The 19,917-nt window shown below is 35.4% G+C and overlaps 1 protein-coding gene across 3 annotated transcripts in view; it reads right to left on the bottom strand.

Annotated features, from left to right (window-relative positions):
* LOC306870675 (terminal uridylyltransferase 7-like) overlaps nt 1–19,917 on the bottom strand; it is a 31,302-nt gene that overhangs the window by 1,512 nt on the left and 9,873 nt on the right. For 2 of the 3 annotated variants that reach the window (XM_079418077.1, XM_079418078.1), the window contains exons 12-30: nt 19,722–19,850; nt 19,394–19,571; nt 19,000–19,307; nt 16,643–16,894; nt 15,853–16,003; nt 14,768–14,854; nt 7,686–7,786; nt 6,987–7,044; nt 6,547–6,650; nt 5,029–5,118; nt 4,733–4,846; nt 4,318–4,395; nt 3,703–3,880; nt 3,233–3,280; nt 2,416–2,507; nt 1,328–1,443; nt 461–648; nt 336–388; nt 174–241 (exon numbers count right to left, since the gene is read on the bottom strand). In XM_079418077.1, the coding sequence (XP_079274203.1) occupies nt 179–241; nt 336–388; nt 461–648; nt 1,328–1,443; nt 2,416–2,507; nt 3,233–3,280; nt 3,703–3,880; nt 4,318–4,395; nt 4,733–4,846; nt 5,029–5,118; nt 6,547–6,650; nt 6,987–7,044; nt 7,686–7,786; nt 14,768–14,854; nt 15,853–16,003; nt 16,643–16,894; nt 19,000–19,307; nt 19,394–19,571; nt 19,722–19,850 (2,388 nt within the window). In that variant the 3' untranslated portion in view covers nt 174–178. The remainder of the gene's footprint in view (nt 1–173; nt 242–335; nt 389–460; nt 649–1,327; nt 1,444–2,415; nt 2,508–3,232; nt 3,281–3,702; nt 3,881–4,317; nt 4,396–4,732; nt 4,847–5,028; nt 5,119–6,546; nt 6,651–6,986; nt 7,045–7,685; nt 7,787–14,767; nt 14,855–15,852; nt 16,004–16,642; nt 16,895–18,999; nt 19,308–19,393; nt 19,572–19,721; nt 19,851–19,917) is intronic. The other variant, XR_013784285.1, reaches the window with a different exon arrangement.

Genomic DNA, 19,917 nt, shown 5'->3' with positions numbered 1-19,917 from the left:
AAGAAAAATCAATAATTTTGACCCATACAATGTATTTTTGACTATTGCTACAAATATTCCCCAGCAACTTAAGACCGGTTTTGTGGTCCAGGTTCACATATCTTAAATTCACAAAATTAACCAATAACATTCAGCACAGCATAAAACACCACGTACAAATGTAGTGCGCTCACCTGCTTCAGGACCCAAAACCATCCTCTTTGCTTTTCACTTCTTCTTTCCTGTCCTGCTGAGGACTTTCCTACAAACACACGAGAATCTGGATTTTAATTCCAAGCCAAAACTACAGTTTTAGCACAAAATGAAAACTGTAAATGAGGCAGTATCGGACATACTAGTCTGTCCCTGTCTGACGCAGAGCTTCTTTGGGATGTGGTTGGGGAGGATTCTGCAAAGAGAAATACACGAGTGATTCCTGACCACATTCTTACGCTTTAAACATTGTGATGAGCGCAGCTACCTATGGATTTGGACTGCAGGCAGTCTTTCTTGATGTGACCGCTGGAGCCGCACAAATAACAGCATTTCACCTCCCTCTGCTGCCGCCGCCGTCTGTCAGTGTAAGGGCTGCCATCCCATCCCATCACTCTGCCATCGGGTCTGTTCACATCACGTCCACTGAACAATCCATCAGTTTCACGTCTTTGCCTTAGCAAACCATTGAAACATTGAAAAATCAGACTAAAAGCATCCTGTGTCTGATTTTTTAAGAATTTATTTTCATTTTAAAGTGCACTACAGTTCAGAGTCTCTTCTGCTCACCATTTTATCAAAAGCAGTAAAAAACGGTCACATTGTGAAATGTTATTACAACTTTAAATAACTGTTTTCTATGTGAATATATTGTAAATGTCATTTATTCATATGATGCAAAGCATCATTACTCCAGTCTTCAGTGTCACATGACCCTTCAGAAATCATTCTAATATGCTGATTTACAGAAGATATTTAGCTTATCTTATTATAATAAATATTACAGTATTACTGTTTTTTAACAAATACATTTCTTATAACATTTCTAATTATTATCAGTGTTGAAAACAGTTGTGCTGCATTTAAACAGCATTTATTTGAAAAAACTTCTGCAACAATTTGAAAGTCTTTACTGTCACTTTTGATTAATTTAATGTGTCCTTGTTAAAGTTAAATTATAGTTAAATTCTATTTAAAAATCTTATTGATCCCAAAATTTTAAACGGTAGTGCATCATTGTAGTAGGAAATGTAGAAAAACGTGCAAAATGTAAATATAGCGTTCAGTATGAAAAATAAGATAAATAAGGTAAGAGGTGAAAAGATACTTTACAACAGATCTTGTGCTGAATTACCTCTTTCGCATTGGGCAGTCTTTCATAAAATGGCCAATCTTCCCACAAATCCGGCAGCAGCGGTCATTGGGTGCAAGCTTGCCCTCTGTCAGCACCTCTGGGTCAAAAAAATACTCCTGCAAACACAAAAGCGACATTAAGTACAATGACCTGTAAGGTATTTTACAGAATTTGGTAACACCAAATTCTGCTTGACCATATTTTAGATGCCTCAACCCTACCCCATCCCTAAACTTAACAAGTACCTTACTATTGTTACGCGGGGGGGGGGGGTCTAATGGTATTTTATGCATGTTGAGTTGTTTAAACTGAGTTTGATTCTCATGCTGAACATGGCCACAGTGTCAACAAACTATTTGGATGTAGAATGGAGAATTTCTGTGCCAAATACACTCTTTCCAGTTTCATACAATTTTCGGAAGGTTTTTTCGAGCATGGCTCTTCATGACGTCATGAAGGGTGGAACTCCCTATATGGGCATTTCTCCGAGAAGAGCTGCACAGGACTTGCTCAGGAAGAAACTCTCCAAAGAAGTGTGTTTTTAGTTGTAAGTTCAGCTTCCCAAAGAACCCAGCGTTACGTAAACAGTGGATGCAGTTTGTTTTTCCGGGGCAGCAATGGAGTTTTGCAAGTGTGTTTGTTGACGAGCGTTATATAAATAAGGCCCAGTTCGACGCTAGCTCTGCACATCATTTGAAACTGAAAGATGGAGCGGTCCCAGCAATAAAAGACCCTGGTCATGATTCAGAACTGCGGACGATAAGTGAAACGCCATCAAATTTCTGTGTTTTGCTGGTAATCAGCGCATGAGTGCTCGTCACTCTTTAGCCCCGCCCACGGCGCGCCTCCAGGAGCTCGGCTGTTTTCGGAGAGAATCCTAAAGCTCTATCTTTCTTTTATTAATGTGATAAAACTAAAGACTCTTTGGAGATATGAAGGATGCAATACTACTTTATAGGTACTCATGAGATGTGGTGAAACTGTGTGTTAGGTCCCCTTTAAGCAGCTAATTAGGAGTTTATTGAGGCAAAAATCATAGTTAATAGTGAGAATTGGTCACCAAACTAGAACAGGTAAAGGATACAAACCATTTTATTGGAATACTCTGGTGGGAAACCTCTGACGGGGGTGCCAAAAACTCTGCGGGCATTGATGAAGGCCTTCAGGATGAAACTCGCCACTGCAAACATAAGAGACAAACAGCCATGGTAAAAACGCTGCATTAGACAACAAGATATCAAGACAAGGGTCATTTTCAAAAAGGTAGGGATGAGTAATGGTTGACTACTATGTATTTATATATTTATAAGTGCGGTTAAGGGCCGTTCACACAGAATGCGTTTTTCCATTCCAATGCACTACGTTTCCACTGTTTTCTATTTAAGCATGCACTAGACAGATGTGTGTCAGTTCAGTTGTGCTTGTGTTTTTCCAGCGTGTTTTAGATGCCGTGTTATGTAAAAAGAATCAAAACTTTTACAAGCAGCGGCCCTCAATGTCAGTTCCAAAACAATGGATCATTCAGAATACCCCGGAAGCAGGGCAAGCGATGCAAGCTTTTAGTTACAATATATCATAATGTACTATTATATTTGATGGCAACAAGGCGGAGGAAGCATTCTGCGTCGCGCTTTCTAAAAACTATTCCCGAGTACCGAGTCTCATGTTTTTAGACGCAAAGACGCGTTCTGTGTGAACGAACCCTTAGAATACTGAAATGGTTATAAATCTCACATGGTTTAAACAATCAAGGTCATTAATGGATAACAGTAGCTAAATGCAGGTGTTTCTTTTAAGTATGGCGGCTGAAGGTTTATACATTAGAATATAAAGCTACGTAACGCTTTAAGTCTGTATGAAGGATTATACATACAACAGTAAAAGAATAAAACAAACATGACATACTTCTCCGTGAGAGACCAGCTCCAAGATTATGACTCAAATCAAAAGGATCTAAAAGAAACACACAAATCTTAGTTTAAAATATTGCTTTACATTATGTCTACTTTAATAAAGTATATTATAAAAGATGTACAAAATGTTATTTCTTGTGTTTTTTCTTTTTCATTCATTTTATCTCTCAAAATTATGGCTGTCATTTTAAAAATACTGAAATAACCAGCGATAAGTTAAAGCAAACTCTTATTCATATAACGTAAATGTCACTTTCAGAAAAAAGTGTGGTACGGTATGGAACCTTTTCAAAAGGTACTAATATGTACCTTTAAGGTAAAATACTTATATGCACCCTTTAGGGCTAAGGTACAAAAGTGTACCTTTTGAAAAAGTACTGGCCAAGTGATAGCTTTTGTACCTTTATATCTGAGAGTGCAAAATGTTACTGTACTTAGGTTCTTGGTCTGATTTGCTCTTACCCTCAATGGCCAGATGTTTGGAGGTCCACTGCTTCTTGAAGGTTGTGAGAGGCTCCTTTCTGCGGATGCAGATGACAGTTTCCTTGAAGTCAAATGTCTCGGTGTAAAACTGCAGCAGTCCAAACCACAGCTGCCCCACAGACTCCTTGTTCTTTTTGTAGTCCGGCCAGTATTTATGCTTAGGAATCAACAACAATACCACACTTATTTGGTATTAAACCAGTAAGACAGTAATATTTTGTAATAATTAGAAATGTTTCTTGAGCAACAAATCAGCATATGAGAATGATTTCTGAAGGATCATGTGACACTGAAGACTGGAGTAATGATGCTGAAAATTCAGCTTTGCATCACAGGAATAAATTACATTTGAAAACATTCAAACAGCTGTAATTTTGGATTAAACCTTTGCACTAGAACTAGTTAGTGAGTGATTACACTAGTCTAATATTTAAAGTTTTGTTTTTATTTGTTATTGTTGTACAAAGTATAATTTAGGACAATTAAACTGATATAGGAGCCAAAGTCCAGATTCACTTGCACAGTGTGATTTTAAGATAACAAACACTTTTTAAAATTACAATCAGCTATGCTATTAAAAATAATCTCACTCACCAAGTTCTTCAAATCCTTAAAGAAATGTACATCCCAGCCATCAACAAGGACTACTGGTTTCTTTTCCCCAACATACATCTACAAAAACACATACAAAATCCATTCAGATACAGTCTTACTGTAATATAGTAGGTTAGGATGTACTTAATGCAATATAAAAAATATACACAAAATGACAATCATAAGTGTCCCAATTCAACCTGTATTCATCTTTTTATGGAATAATGCACAAGCACTTATAAATTAAATTAAATACATTTAATAAATTAAAATTTTTGGTGTTTACAAGAGCTTGTATATTAAAGGTTAAAGTACTGGATTAAATATATTTGTGTAAGTGTTATAATAGTAAAACCTTGTATTTACATCATTTATTACAAGAAACTGTCATTGAAAAAGTTATCTAGAAAGACACCTCTTGGAGAACTGGGATAACAGGCGGGCTTCTTTGTTGAAGGAAGTACAGCACCATTAGAGTGTAAGCATAGGAAGACAGACTCCCACGTGACGCATCTCCAATATCACACACCTGAAAACACAAACATGACAAATATGTGACATCTGATGTCTCATTTAACCAAATGTTAAATCTTTTCACCAAAAAGCAATTTTGGAGCTGGATTCTCTCTTATTCTAGCTTCAAACATGGCGTTCATGTTTACGATCTCTATGACTGAAGCAGTGATGACAGTGACGATATGTGAAATTTACTTTCGTGAACACTTTCATGACGTAGCAGAGGATCTTCACCCGAATGTCAATTGCAGCATATGATGCCAGTAACTCAGTGTTGTTCAAAGCCTGAGGAAATAACAGAGAAAAATCCGGGTTGCTCTTTATTTTACAATATGTACCGTGTACTTGCATGGAGAAAGTAGTGAGTAATAGAAGTTAACTATTTGGACTTAATATGGATTTAAAATGAGGATTAGGGTTAGTACCTTGTTATTATAGTAAGCACCCAAACAAAGCACCGTAATATGCAATACTTACCACAATGTTTTTTATTTACATTATGAAAATAAATACAATATACATACAAATTAAATAAATTACATAAATTAAAAAAAAATTAATTTACAACAGAAAGACCAGGAGAGTAGGCGAGTAGAGTAACTGCACAAAATTCTGTAATTTATCTCAAATAATTGCACCTAATTATTTGAGATACATTTTTTGTGATCATAAATACATTTTAACAATAAGTCACCAAATTATCTTTGAAACAAGACAGTATTTTTACATATTTGCTATTTAAAAAATTACTTTATGGCACTTTTTACGATGAATGAAAGCCACTATAACTGATACAAAATACGGAAAAGATTTCTGGGGATATAAAGTATTTTTGCCAGCCCTACTTTTTATGCTAGTTAGAATAACAATCTTAAAGTGACTTTGAAGTCATCCTAACCTACTCTATGCATAAATACTTGATTTGACTCGGTCGATGAACAGACATTCACTTCTGACTCTTTGCAATACGTTCAAGTTAAATATCAGAACCAGATTGAGAGTAACAAAAAAAACACAAACTAAATATATTTGAAAGACAAAAACCAACCCCTTAAACATAATAATAATAAATACATATAATATTGTCTAAATGACTTTTACTGAACTATAAGGTCTCTAATAACTGTACTGAATTAAAGGTGGAGTAAGTGATTTCTGGAAGCCAATGTTGACATTTGAAATCACCAAAACAAACACGCCCCTACCCCAAAAGTGTCTCGCCCCTATTTTGATAGCTCCGCCCCACACATACGTAATCTACGCAACCCAAAGGCATGAAATTAACAAATGTGGTGCGTGTGGAAAATGTATCTTTTGAGAGCAGAAGTGGGCAGTAACTAGCATTAATAAAGGAATTTATTTCAACATACACGCACATTTCAAGAGCTAAATAATGAATTATGAAATAATGAACAGATCTAAATCACAAAAGTTATTTATTTTCATTTCAAAAATTGAGCTTTAGATGCTGCAGTTGCTATTTAATGAAAAAAAGAGATTTTATGAACGAAGGGGCATTGAGAAACCCAAACAAGTATAGTACTTGTCCAAAGCTGAAATACTAAAGTTTAAACTTTTGCGATAAGGAAGGAACTACTTCCAAGATCAATAACATTACAATAAAACTGCACTCTTCATAGCACTTTAAACAACTGCAATACTCAGTGTCCTGAACTTCCATTAAATAATGTTATGTCAGGTTTATTCTCTCACCAGTGTATTGTACAAGCTTATATCTCCCTCTAGTCCAGTTTTGGTGTGGTAAAACTTCACAATTGGGACTTTTGCAGTAGTAATAGGTAGGATGTTTCTCAGGCCTAAAATGAATGGATAAATAGACATGGCAGAGGTAGAGAGAGATGGAGTGTAAAACAAAACCACTGATTTATTTTAACAACACACATTTAAAGTGAATGGCGGTTGCCTGAAGCATACAGACAGGCCCTTCATCATTTCATCAACCATTAAGAACATTAGAGGTACAGAGAGGGGAATACAACGAAACAATATAGTTTTTTCCCTTCCTGAAAATTAAAAAAAAACTGCAAAATATGATTCAAGAGCACTGATTGAAAGGAGTGCCTGCCCTCTACAGTAATGTAAACAAAAGGCAATTTCAGAATTACACCCAAAAACTAAAACAGAGACCTTACCATGGTGTTTTCGTAGTGCTTTGGTCAAACTCGCTATAACAGCCATGGAGTCCAAACCCTGTGAGAGGTACCAGAAACAGAAACTCAATAAATGCAAAACAGGGGTGTAAACTGGGTCTAAAAAGTGCCTAAATAAAGTTTTAGCAGTCTGTTCATCTGGCTGGGTAAGATTTTATTCAATGTTGAAACAGTTGTGCTGCTTCATATTTTTGTGGAAACTGATATATACAATTTTTACATTTTACAAAATTACATTTGACAAAAAAATACATTTGATAAAATATTAGTAATAAAAATTCATTTCCACTTTTGCCTACTTTTCTTTAAACACAAAAAGCAAAAAGGTTACAGTGGGTACTGTAACAGACACTTTAAATGGAAATGAATGGGGATGACCCTTAAATGTCAAAATACTCATTGTTTTAATAGTTTAGCCACACAAAGTAAACAATGTGTGTTAACGTGATTGTAGTCTGAAAAAAATATTTCTGTATAAGGTTACTTTTTACAGTAAAACTTTGTTGCCATGATAATGCAACATCGTAACAGCTGTATAAACAATGACATAAACAGCTTTACAGCACATACAGAACAGTTTTAACCATTTTAACACTATTTAGACTCACTGTAACAAACACTTTTTGTCTGTGTGTCATGAAGACCTCTTACTGTACCACTGAAGGAATAAAGTCACGGTACCTCTGCTGTGTCCTGGCCTTCTAGAGTCATACAGATGTCCAGGTCACTCTGTTTAAAGCCAAATCCATTTTTGGATGAGCCAAATAAAACCAACTTGGCTCCTGTTTAAAAAATACACATGAACAAATAAGCATCTGTAAAGTCCTCCCATTACATAAAAAACTTGACAAAATAGAGAAAGAAAAACTAAGAAATATCCAGCACACAAATCTAGCTTTTCAATGATCTGGGTGCGTGTACCAGTCTCAGATGATTTGAGCTTTGTGACATGGTGCATTATCCTGCTGGAAGTAGCCATCAGAAGATGGGTACACTGTAGTCATAAAGGGATGGACATGGTCAGCAACAATACTCAGGTAGGTTGTGGTGTTTAAACGATGCTCAATTGGTACTAAGGGGCCCAAAGTGTGCCAAGAGAATATCACCCAGACCATTACACCACCACCACCAGCCTGAACCGTTGAGACAAGGCAGGATGGATCCATGCTTTCATGTACTTTACGCCAAATTCTGACCCATCTGAATGTCGCAGCAGAAATCGAGACTCATCAGACCATGCAACGTTTTTCCAATCTTCTATTGTCCAATTTTAGTGAGCCTGTGCGAATCGTAGCCTCCGTTTCCTGTTCTTAGCTGACAGGAGCGGCACCCAGTGTGGTCTTCTGCTGCTGTAGCCCATCTGTTTCAGGGTTCGACGTGTTGTGCGTTCAGAGATGGTATTCTGCATACTTTGGTTGTAACGAGTGGTTATTTGAGTTACTGTTGCCTTTCTATCATCTCTAACCAGTCTGCCCATTCTCCTCTGACATCAACAAGGCATTTTCTTCCACACAACTGCTGCTCACTGGATATTTTCTCTTTTTCGGACATTCTCTATAAATCCCAGTAGATCAGCAGTTTTTGAAATACTCAGACCAGCCCATCTGACACTGTAAGAATTACAGAACCTCAGACACTTTGAACTTCTGAGATGGACAACACACACACAGTGCATTAACATACAGACATCTGTCTCCACATCCCACTGAGAGAAAATGTGGGAAAATGCCTCTCTCACATATGCATCAGTTCCTTTTCATCCCCTTCCTTCCCTTCACTCAGCTCACTCAGAATGGTCGATAGTAGAATATAATGTTCTACATGAATGCAAGTGATATTTACAATCATGTTTGGTATCATTTGAATTGTCTCAGGGCGTCTGGTACAATGGTCTCATTCTTACAAGTAGTAAACTAAAAGATAATACAGATCCTAAGAGTTTAGAGATGTATTGCACACTGTAGAGGGTGGGTCAGTTCCCAGTGGTTTTCATGCAAATTACCTTCTGTCCCAAAAGGTGTTAACTCGACTTGATCAAAGCAAATTCCAATTGTTAGTTCCTGTCTCCATTTCGGGGGATGTTTATCTTGGTCAGGGTACTTAAGGAAATGTTGCAAAAGGATCGGCTCGATTCTGTAGCCAGAAGCCCGTAGTGTGGTGTGTCTCTACACTTCACACTATGTATTTCTATAAAGTCAGGTATGCATCCTTTACTCGTAGATTTATCTTTGAGAATTCAATGTTTTGTATTGATATGATTTGATCTCTTTGAATTGACTATGTAATTGACATAACACATACAGTATTTGCCTGACTGATAATAAATTGTTACATTTGACCTTATTCTGTTTTACTCTGTAATTATTGACTCTAGTAAATTACGTTGTATCATTGTTAGCAACATGAGCAACCGAATGAACGAGTAAATATAAAGTCAAGAGTTAACTAGAATAATCAAATATCAGAAGAATACTAATTAGAAATCAAACAATCAATTTGCATTTCAAGCTAAATACGAGGTCATAATAAAATGGAGTCACATTAGAGTTTAACTTAAATTGAAGAACTTTGCACATTGAAAAGACCGAACACGCAGGAAACCTTCATCCACCATTGGATACCTTCTTTGGGCCAAATGTGTGGACCTTACAACACCAACAACCATTCCACGTTCAAAGTCACTTAAATCCCATTTCTTCCCCATTCTGATGCTCGGATTGAACTTCAGCAAGTCGTCTTCACCACATCTAGATGCCTAAATGCATTGAGTTGCTGCCATGTGATTGGCTGATTAGCAATTTGTGTTACCAAGCAATTGAACAGGTGTACCTGATAAAGTGGCTGGTGTTTGTGTGTGTACGCGCGCACACATATTAGGGCTACAAAATGATTAATCGCATTCAAAATAAAAGTTTGTTTGCATGCTATATGTGTGTGTACTGTGTATATTTATTATGTATATACAGTGCCTTCCATAAGTATTGGAACGGTCAAGAAATCTGTAAATATGATTAAAAGGTGAACATGAAACAAAAGTACAGAATGTCACATTTTATTATTGGGTGTTTCAACACATAGATGTTTTACCAGCTGAGAAGGTGAGTACTTTTAGAGTTCATCCCACTACCTGATGTGCGTATACGTATTGGAACAGTTACCTCACAGGTCTTTCTAAGTGATCAGCTGTGTCCTGTTGCATTAATTCTTCAGATATTAAAAGCAGGGAATGTGTCGTATCAGTTATATCCATTACTTCTGTATTCTGAATCTTGCAATCGATGATGACACACACAAACCAGGATGAAGATGAGGGAGCTGACTTTGAGAGAAAAGCAAGAAAAGAGGATGCTAAAAGAAAAGAGGAAGTCAATTAGAGCTATAGCAAAAACAAAGGGCATGGAGAAATCAAGAGTTTGGAGACCACCGGAGACATCAGCAGCCAACAACGACCTGATCAGCTGGGAAAACAACAGTAGTTGATGACAGGCAATTCATAAAAGCTGTGAAAATTAACTTCCAGAAAGCTGGGGTGATGCTCTGACAATCTACTGTCCTCAGGAGACTTTGACAAAGAATTACAGATGCTACACAACAAGATGCAAACCTCTGACCAGCACCAAAAATAGAAAGGCAAGATTGGAGTTCGCAAAATCCAGTTGAGTTTTGGAACAGAGTTTTATGGACTGATGAGACAAAGATGAACCTTTATCTAAGTGATGGGAAAGCAAAAGTGTGGAGAAAAAGGGGAACTGCAAATGAACCCAAGTATACAGCCTCATCTGTAAAGCATGGTGGAGGTGGTGTCATGACATGGGCACGCATGGCTGTCTCTGGAACAGGCCCTCTCAAATTTAATGATGACTTTTATAATTATGATGGCAGCAGCAGAATGAATTCGGAAGGGTACAAAACCATCTTGGCTACCAATATTCAAGAAAATGCCACCAGATTCATCAGAAAGCGCTTCACATTGCATCAGGACAATGACCCAAAAAGACCCTGCCAGTTCAGTCAAGGAATTTATAACGGCAAAGAAATGGAAAGTCTTAGATCGCCCAAGTCAATCTCCAGATTTAAATCCGATTGAACATGAATTTCACCAGCTGAAGAGGAGAGTAAAGGCAGAAACTCCCCAAAACAAACAACAATTGGAATTGGTGCATTAAAGGCTGGGGAAAGCATTTCAAAGGATGAGACCAAGAGTCTGGTGATGTCTATGGGTCACAGACTCACTGCTGTGATTGTGTGCAAGGGATCTGCAACTAAATAATAGCTTTTAATCTTTTATATCTGCCTTATGTTCAACTGCCCCAATACTTATGCTCACATCAATGAGTGGGATGAACTCTAAAAGTGCTGTTCTATTTATTTGGTAAAATATGTATGTGTTGAAACAGCTAATAATAAAATGTGACATTCTGTAGTTTTGTCTCATATTCATCTTTTAATCATGTTTGCAAATGCCTTGACTCCACAGCCAACAGAGCAATTTTGTCTTTACTGTCCCAATACTTATGGCGGGGACTGTATAAATACACACACATACGTGTATTAAGGAATAATGTGTTAGAGATATATATATATATATATAAACATTTTATAAGTATAAATATATATACATATACTTTTTGTAAATATATACATAAATGTATTTATATATACATAATAAATATACACAGTACACACACATACAGTATGTAAACAAACTTTTATTTTAAATGTGATTAATTGCGTTGCAGCCCTAATATATATAATATAATTTATTTTTAATATTCAATGGTTGAAGAGTCAGTAGAATAATAAGGTCACCTAATTGCATCCAGTTCTTGAAAATGTTTATTACTGCAGCTTATTGTAGAGCTGATTGTTTAAAGTTTCTAATTCACACAAAGCATCATGGGGTATAGAGAAAAGTTGGATAAAACTGAAATATGATACAATACTGTAATAAAGAATATTCACAATAGACATAACTATAATGTACAGATATGATATTTACAGATGTACAGTTATGAGATTTGTGCAGCATTATCACTGGACATTGTGTCATGCAGCAGTGTAGAAGAAGAAATATGTAAGTGAAATTCTTGGTAACACTATTTTATTAAGCCTTTATGTATAATGCTTTATAAAAGTAGTTTTGATGCATTAATTTCGTCTTGTAATGCACCTGATAATGCATTATATGATCTCATGAATACTTATAACCACAAATATAATACATTATAATACTCATCTATTCATTGTTACACCTTTAGAAAGTACAGTATAATGCATTAAACACGACAAACAAAACTTCAAAAAATATAATGCATTTTAACTTTGGTTACACTTATTTATAAAAAGATATAATGCATTACAACATACATAATGAATACATTTATTTTCCATTACACAAAGGCTTGAAGTAAAGTGTTACCTTTTTTTTTTTTTAGGTACGTAGGCAGAGCCGTGTTATTCTAATGGGCAACATGGGCTGCAGTTCGGGGGGGGGTCAATTCCCCCGAGTCAATTCTCTTTTGCATTTTATATAGGGTTGCCAACCGTTCCGTATAATATGGAATCGTCCCATATTTAAGGCATCAGTTTGCCCCGTATTTGCAGGCATACAACGTATGACCATCTAGACCAGCGGTCTGCAACCTTCAACGTCAAAAGAGCCATTTTGGCCCCTTTCCCACCAAATAAAATTCATGTGGAGCCACAAAAGATTTGATGCCCAAATAAAGATTACACGGCATAGAGCTAAAGTTTTATATTCAGTTATGTTACAGGGCATGCAGGGAAGTAGCAATCATTTCAGAAGTGAGGGGGACAGAAATGCCAAATGTAGTAATAATAATAATAATAATATTTATGTATGGATGTATAATTGATTAAAAAAAAAACTATTTTAATTGGCTAAGAAATAAAATACACTGCTGGACAATAACCAATAATTTGTCTTCTATAATATTTTTGATAAATATTTTACTAATGTCAGTTTTATGGTTATGATTGTATAATCAGTATTTATATACTACAAACACATTTTTCATTTTTATCACAGAATAAGGCAGAAAATATATTTTACAGCTTCTGTACTGTAATTAATGCTGTCAATTACCATTGTATCATTCATATTCATATCATTCATATATTATCTGGAGAAGACTTGAAAAACACATATTGTCTTCACGTTTCATCCGTTAAGTTTTATGTTTGTTATTCAGCTTAGCTACAGCGATAGCGGGATGCCTGTCAAAAGTTACTATTACTTCTCATACTTTCTGCGTGAGAGCGCCCTCCGGCTTAGAGTATGAATGAAACGTACAGTGCGTGAGAGTGTTCAGCGCTCGGTGATATTCACATCGTTTTGCATACGAATAAAACGTATCCAAAACGACATGACTATCTTTTCTCTTTTCATTTAAATCTAGATTTATTCACATTGCCCCTTGAAAACCTCTACTTTAACACACTTGACCAAGAAAAAGTGCAGGGGAAGAGTTTAGGTTGTATTAAAAGTCGGGGGACACCTCCCCGCATACACCCATACAGGGAGCCACCGCAAAGGGATGAAACCCTCGGGAGCCGCGTGTTGCCGACCCCTGACCTAGACCATACAAATAACAAATAAATTAATATTTTTCCAAATCATTGTTTGAATCGCGTAGCTGCTCAAGGAAGGCTTTAAGACCAAGCGGAATCCTCTGGCGCCTATCGCCCCCGCCTCACAGCGAGTGCAGCCCGATCTCACGGCAATTCGTACATATTTTACAAGGTGGCTAATTCATACAAATTCGTACGACCGCACTGAATTTGTCATTCGTACAAATTCATACGAATTGGCAACTTGTAAAATATGGATGATTTAGCAAAAATCGTATGAATTTGTACGAATGACCTACACCAAACCCCGCCCCTAAACCTACCCATCACTGGGGTTTAGACAAATTGTATTAAATCGTACGAGTGAGGTCGTATGAATTAGCCACCTTGTAAAATATGTACGAATTGGTTGTGAGATAGCGTTGGCGAGTGAGACTCGCTAATCATTTTGGTCGAATGCAAAGACTTGATTATTGATCGTAAGCACAACATCCAGTTAGAAAACATACTATCTAGGCTACCTTTTCTAGTTGCAATAGTTGGACCGAGGCTATGGAATAACCTTCCTTTATCTGTGAAAGCTTCAAATTCCATCTATGAGTTTAAAACTAAATTGAAATCTTATCTTCCTACCTTGGCTTTTTAAACTTTGTTCAATTATCTTTTGAGTTTACTGAAGTTATTCTTTTTACTGTTTTTTATTTTATTTGTACAGCATGGTCAACTGCTGTTGTGTTTATCGGTGCTTAATAAATACAAATACCTGAGGGAAGATATCTTTCACTATTGTAAGTTAATGTTGTTAAATAGAAAAACTAAATTATAGCCTACATTTTTAACTTATAGCGCATAAGAAGAGCAGGAAGAAGCCCTTTCAGTGGTGAGCGATATTTAATTGTATTTACTTGGCTGTTGCTGATTTGTAAGATTATTACTCGATAATAGTTTAATTTTTGTACATAATTATGACGTGCGCATTGTGTTTATTTTTTATTTCATGAGTAGCCTATATCGTGTGCATCTATATACAGTGTTTGATCGCAGTTTTTTATTTTGATTGGCAAGTAACGGAGGGGGGGGGGGCTAAGGGGCCCCCAAAGCTGCATTAGCCCAGGGCCCCGCAAAGGCTTAACTGTACATAGGTTTTAAACAGTTACACCAAGATGCATTACCTGGCACTTGATATCTCAGGAAATTCTCGAAATCTTGTAAAATATGTTCTCTGACTTCAACCTCCACATCGTCTGGCGCAAAATCACCTAAGGGAATGCAACCATTTTTATGAATCACTGAAACTATATGCAAAAAATTTAGTGCAAGCAAGATTTCAACATTTGTTAAACACAGCAATTAAAAATCTAGATGTATGTACTAATGTCAAATATATATGGATCAACTAATATTTATTTGTATATCACTTTTCACAATAGGGTTCTACAATTATGGTTAAATGGTTAATCATGATTATATTGTCCAAAAATATAATCATTATTATTAAAATCACAAATATTGTCATTTTAATTTTTTTAAACATTTCATCAGAATTAAGAAATAAAGAAAATATCAAGTCGTATGGTTAACTCGCAGATTTAGTCACAGCCAACAGCACAAACGACAAAAAAGAAAGTGTGTGAAAGAAAACAGCTGGCTGTATTACACTTTTATTTGAGCAGAACATCTCGATGGAGATCGCTAAACTCCATATTACAGGTTTGCCGTTGTTTTCAGCTCATTAGTGCTTTTTCCGTAGTGCAGAGAGAGCGTGTGCATGGTTGTCAAGTTGGGAAGATTGAGTAAAACACTGGGCAGAAAATGTATCCATTTAAGAAAAAAAGCCCTGAATAGGGGATTTAAACTCTTGACATCTGGCAACCGCAACCATGAAAGTCTTGTTATCAATGTAAGATAAAGCAAATGTCAAATTAAAATGAAATGTTTTCTGGATAAATAACCCCCTCTGGAGGTATGTTTCATATTTAGAGTATAATTTTTTAAAATTCATATTTCAATATTCATTTTTTTTCTTTAAAAGGTAATTTCTCAGCCAAAATTATTTTTATTTACTTATTTGTAATTAATTCCATTAATTAATCAGCACATCACATAATGAGATTTAAAATTTAAATGCTTGACAACCCTTATTACAATATAATAAATACATCCATAATATTCTTCATCCTCTGGTTTAGTTCTCAAAAATAACAACAAAATAGGAATGTCTTGAAGATAATGTTTGAAATATTGACCCTGTACTTACGGTAGCATTGCTCACAGACTTCATTGAGGAGCTTGACGAAGTCTAGAGTCATGTGTGGAACGGGTTCCAGCTCCACTCGTTTGAAGTCCTCGGGACAGTCCTGTTTCAAATGTCCATCACTCTTACAAAGGCTGCATATCAGAATAGGGGGCTAATAAAGAAAACGAAGGTTAGTCTAGAACTATAACCCACATTAAACAAAATGAGACAGAGAGTGCAGTCAGTGCAGGATGTTATTAAGCGTCAAAATTATTAAAGTTTAAAAAAATCAACAGAAATATTTAATACATTTTCTCAACAATTGTTTTTCATTTTGAGAATGTTTATTTCATATTGATATTTCCCCCCATTTTAAATTCTTATTATCCAATGAAAGGTTAGATTTTTGTGAATCTTTTAAATAAAAGATCAAAAGAATTAACAAAGCAGGTTAATTTTCACAGCCTTCTTTGATCATATTTACCAAGGGTGCCGATATTTTTGGCCATGACTGTATCAGATTAGATCAAAATAATTTGTTCAAAATCAGATTCATTCAGGAATGAAACACTACAGTGTTGCCTTGAGACACACAAATGTTCTGCTCCAGGATGGTTGTAACTATTTTTTTTTGTTTTTGGTCAGCTCGCACATCATTAAAACAACAATTGTGATATTATTGCACATGATAAATATCGCACACCCTTAATTACGTGATTTGATGGATTCACATAGACATGCAAACTGACACTCTCAGTAGCCATGCATGTTTAAAAAAAATAATAATAATAATAATTTGATGACGGTTTACCTTGCCATTACTGAAAAAGCGCTTGCTGAAGATATACTGAAAGCCTTCAAGGCCTGCCTGAGCTCCTACGGGAGATTCAGATTTGGTAAACTCAGCTTTGGGTTTGTCTGGGATAGACACTGCTTCCTCTGGATTGGCCACATCAGACCCTACATCATCACTCATTTCCCGCTCGAACGGGAAGATCTCATCGCCGGAATGATCACATCCAGATCCATCGAGCTCTATGTCCTCATCTTCATCTTCCTCACCCTATAAATTAACATGTTATTTTTGACTAATGCAAAAACTAACTAATGTTTATCCAATATTTTACAAAACCATTTAGCTCAAATAACACTCCAAAGTACTAATTATTATATGTGTCTGATTTTAACTGCAAAACATCCAAGTTGCTTAAAAAATTTGCACTTGAGCAGCTTGAACACATAAAAAAAAAAAAAAAATCTTAGATCATGAAGAATCACATTTTCCTTTATTTTCCCATGGCCTTAACATACCAAAGCATACTGAAAAATGGGTCATTCATTTTTTATTATTTTTTATTTTAAATTGGTTAATATTTTTATTTAGCATTATTTTTATTTTAGTTTTAGAAATATTAGTACTTAAACTTAAGTTTTATTTCAGTTAGTTGGCAAGTTTAAGTTTAACAATTTTGTTTATTATGAAAAAAATACATAAACGTAATGAATTTGAACAGACATGCTTTTTTAATCCTAAATGTTGCTAAATTTAACCGCAGGATGAAAAAAAAAAAAAAAGAAACCAAATAATTGATATCGGTTTTAGTAGTTTTGCTATGTGCTTTTATCTTTTTATTAGTTCTCTGTATTTTATATATATATATATATATTCTTTTTTTATATATATTTCTATTTATCATTATTTTTCAATTTGATTTTAGTAAATTTGGTAATTTTTCTTCAATAAGTTTTCAAGTAAGTTTTTCATCTAAAATTTATATTTTACTTTATTTCAGCTTTATTTCAATGAACAAAAATGATTTTAGTTAAAACCTCCAGAAAACCAAATCATTTTGATTTGTTTAGTCTTTAGTTTTGCTATGTCTTTTTACTAGTTTCTTTTTGTTTTTGGTAATTTTGGTACTTCAGCTTTATTTCAGTTAGTTGCCAAGGCAAGGATTTTTCATTTTTCATCTAGTATTTATAATTTATTTTATTTTTAATGAACAAAAATGACTTTTAATAGTTTTAGTTAAGACCACCAGAAAACCAAATAATAACTAGGAATGCATCGATCCGATATTCAGTATCGGCTCCGATACTGGCATTTTCTGGCAGATCGGGTATCGGTCAGACAAGACCGAACCAAATCCAATATTGTGCATATATTATTCTGTGTTATTGTTAAGCCCCACGAAAAGAACAAAACATCATAAAGCACCATAAAGTTTTCGTGCACTATATTTCAAGTGTGAAGCAGTTTCATAGTTAAATGTGAGGTACAGATGAATATATAAGTCGTTAAATTCAAGTTCACGTAAACTCTTCTCTCCGCTGTGGCTGTCTGTCATCCTCCATTCAGCATTCAAACTGTGCGTCACGTTCGGTTACGACAGTCAAGATGATGAAACTCTCTTCAAGAGCACTCAATAACTGAGATTTAAAACTGTTAAAAGACTCAAACTATTGCACAGATATAATACACTACGCATCAATATCTCTTTCCTTTGTGCTTTGAACTTTACTATGCTGTGTGCTGTGACTCTGTGTTTTCTCAAGCGCATCATTCTGCGCACGGGATGTGCATAAGCGCTTTGTGAGGCTCTGCATTGGAGCCATACCCTTACGTATTATAATACTTTTGCACAATGAAAGATTATTAATCTCTGTTCTGTCCTATCATATATTACTGTACTATACATTTTAATGAAATGTCTTAATTTATAGTATATATTTATATAAATATTTTACTTGTTTTTCATGAATGTATTTTACAATACAAAGAGCAATATGTACCATTTTACCAGATTTAGTAACTTTTATTTGTTACCCACTAAATAATGTTATTTCACTAAATGTTTATATTTTATAAAATTGAGCACCCATGATTCTTCTAGACCAGAGTGTCTTTTACTGCTGAATTATCCACTAACCTAGTTTATAATAGTATTTTTTGTCATAGATTATGATTATATATATTTTCATTTGTTATTTTTCATTAAAATGAAGTTGTCTATATTTAGTGTATTGTGTTTAACACTCAAAAGAAGTGAGTGTATTGAATCAAGTATCGGCAGATACTCAGAATTTTCGGTATCGGATCGGTTCTGAAAAAATGATATCGTTGCATCCCTAATAATAACAATCAATCCATTCACACCGATCACACACCTCAGTCTCCACGTCAGAGTCAGCTTCTTCCTCCTCCAGCTCAATCATGCAGTCCGAGTCCTCCAGCTCTTCTGCACTATGCGGACTGGATCTCACATCTGGCACTTTTGTGCTTCTTTTCACTGAATCAACGTGATTCACAGCATTCACAGATTTGCCCGTTTGACTGTTTGAGCTGACTTTCCCTACTGTGTTTTTTGAAGGAGAAGCAAAGTACTTGTAAGTTGTTTTAAGGCAATGCAACATATAGTCAAACATCATCTGACTATTCAACGTCCGAGCCACGTTCCTCCGAACAGCGAAAGGATCTGAGAAGAAAACAAGGATGAATATTGATGTGTTTCATATCATCTAGGAAGTGTATTAAAAAAATATCACATGATGTCTTGCATACCTTCTATTGCAATCCTCTTTTTGGGCCAGTCTTTCAGATCACGCCACAGGTCACCGGTTGTGCGCACGCTAATGACTTTCTCAGGTATTTGAAATTCCAGTGAATAATATCGTAGTAACTCGACCCAAAGCTTCCCTAGCTGTACAGGAGGACCACGGCCTTTGAAAACCAGTGGACACTATTTAAAATAAGAATAAGATCAGGACTATGAACCAATAGGTAAAAATATTTCTGTAATTTGGTTTACTTTCTTTTGGCTTGACCTCAAAGTTGTCTTCGAATTAAAGCCTGTGATATAAAGATCAGGAATAAGTGGGAAGATACTCACCTTTCCCTTCTTGACAGCTTTGTCTTTATCTTGAGAGGAATCATTTGAGGTTTGATCATAGACCCAAAGCATATGTCCTTTCTCAACTCCAATTAAGGAGAAACTCTTCAGTTTACTCATGGGCAAACCCTAAAACAGAACACAACATCAGTCTCTACATCTTACTGTAGGCCGCTTCAAAGATCAAACATAAATT

This window comes from Barbus barbus, assembly GCF_936440315.1.
Source record: "Barbus barbus genome assembly, chromosome: 6".
Lineage (NCBI taxonomy): Eukaryota > Metazoa > Chordata > Actinopteri > Cypriniformes > Cyprinidae > Barbus > Barbus barbus.
Note: the sequence above shows the minus strand (reverse complement) of the source record. Positions and strands in the feature narration are given on the sequence as shown.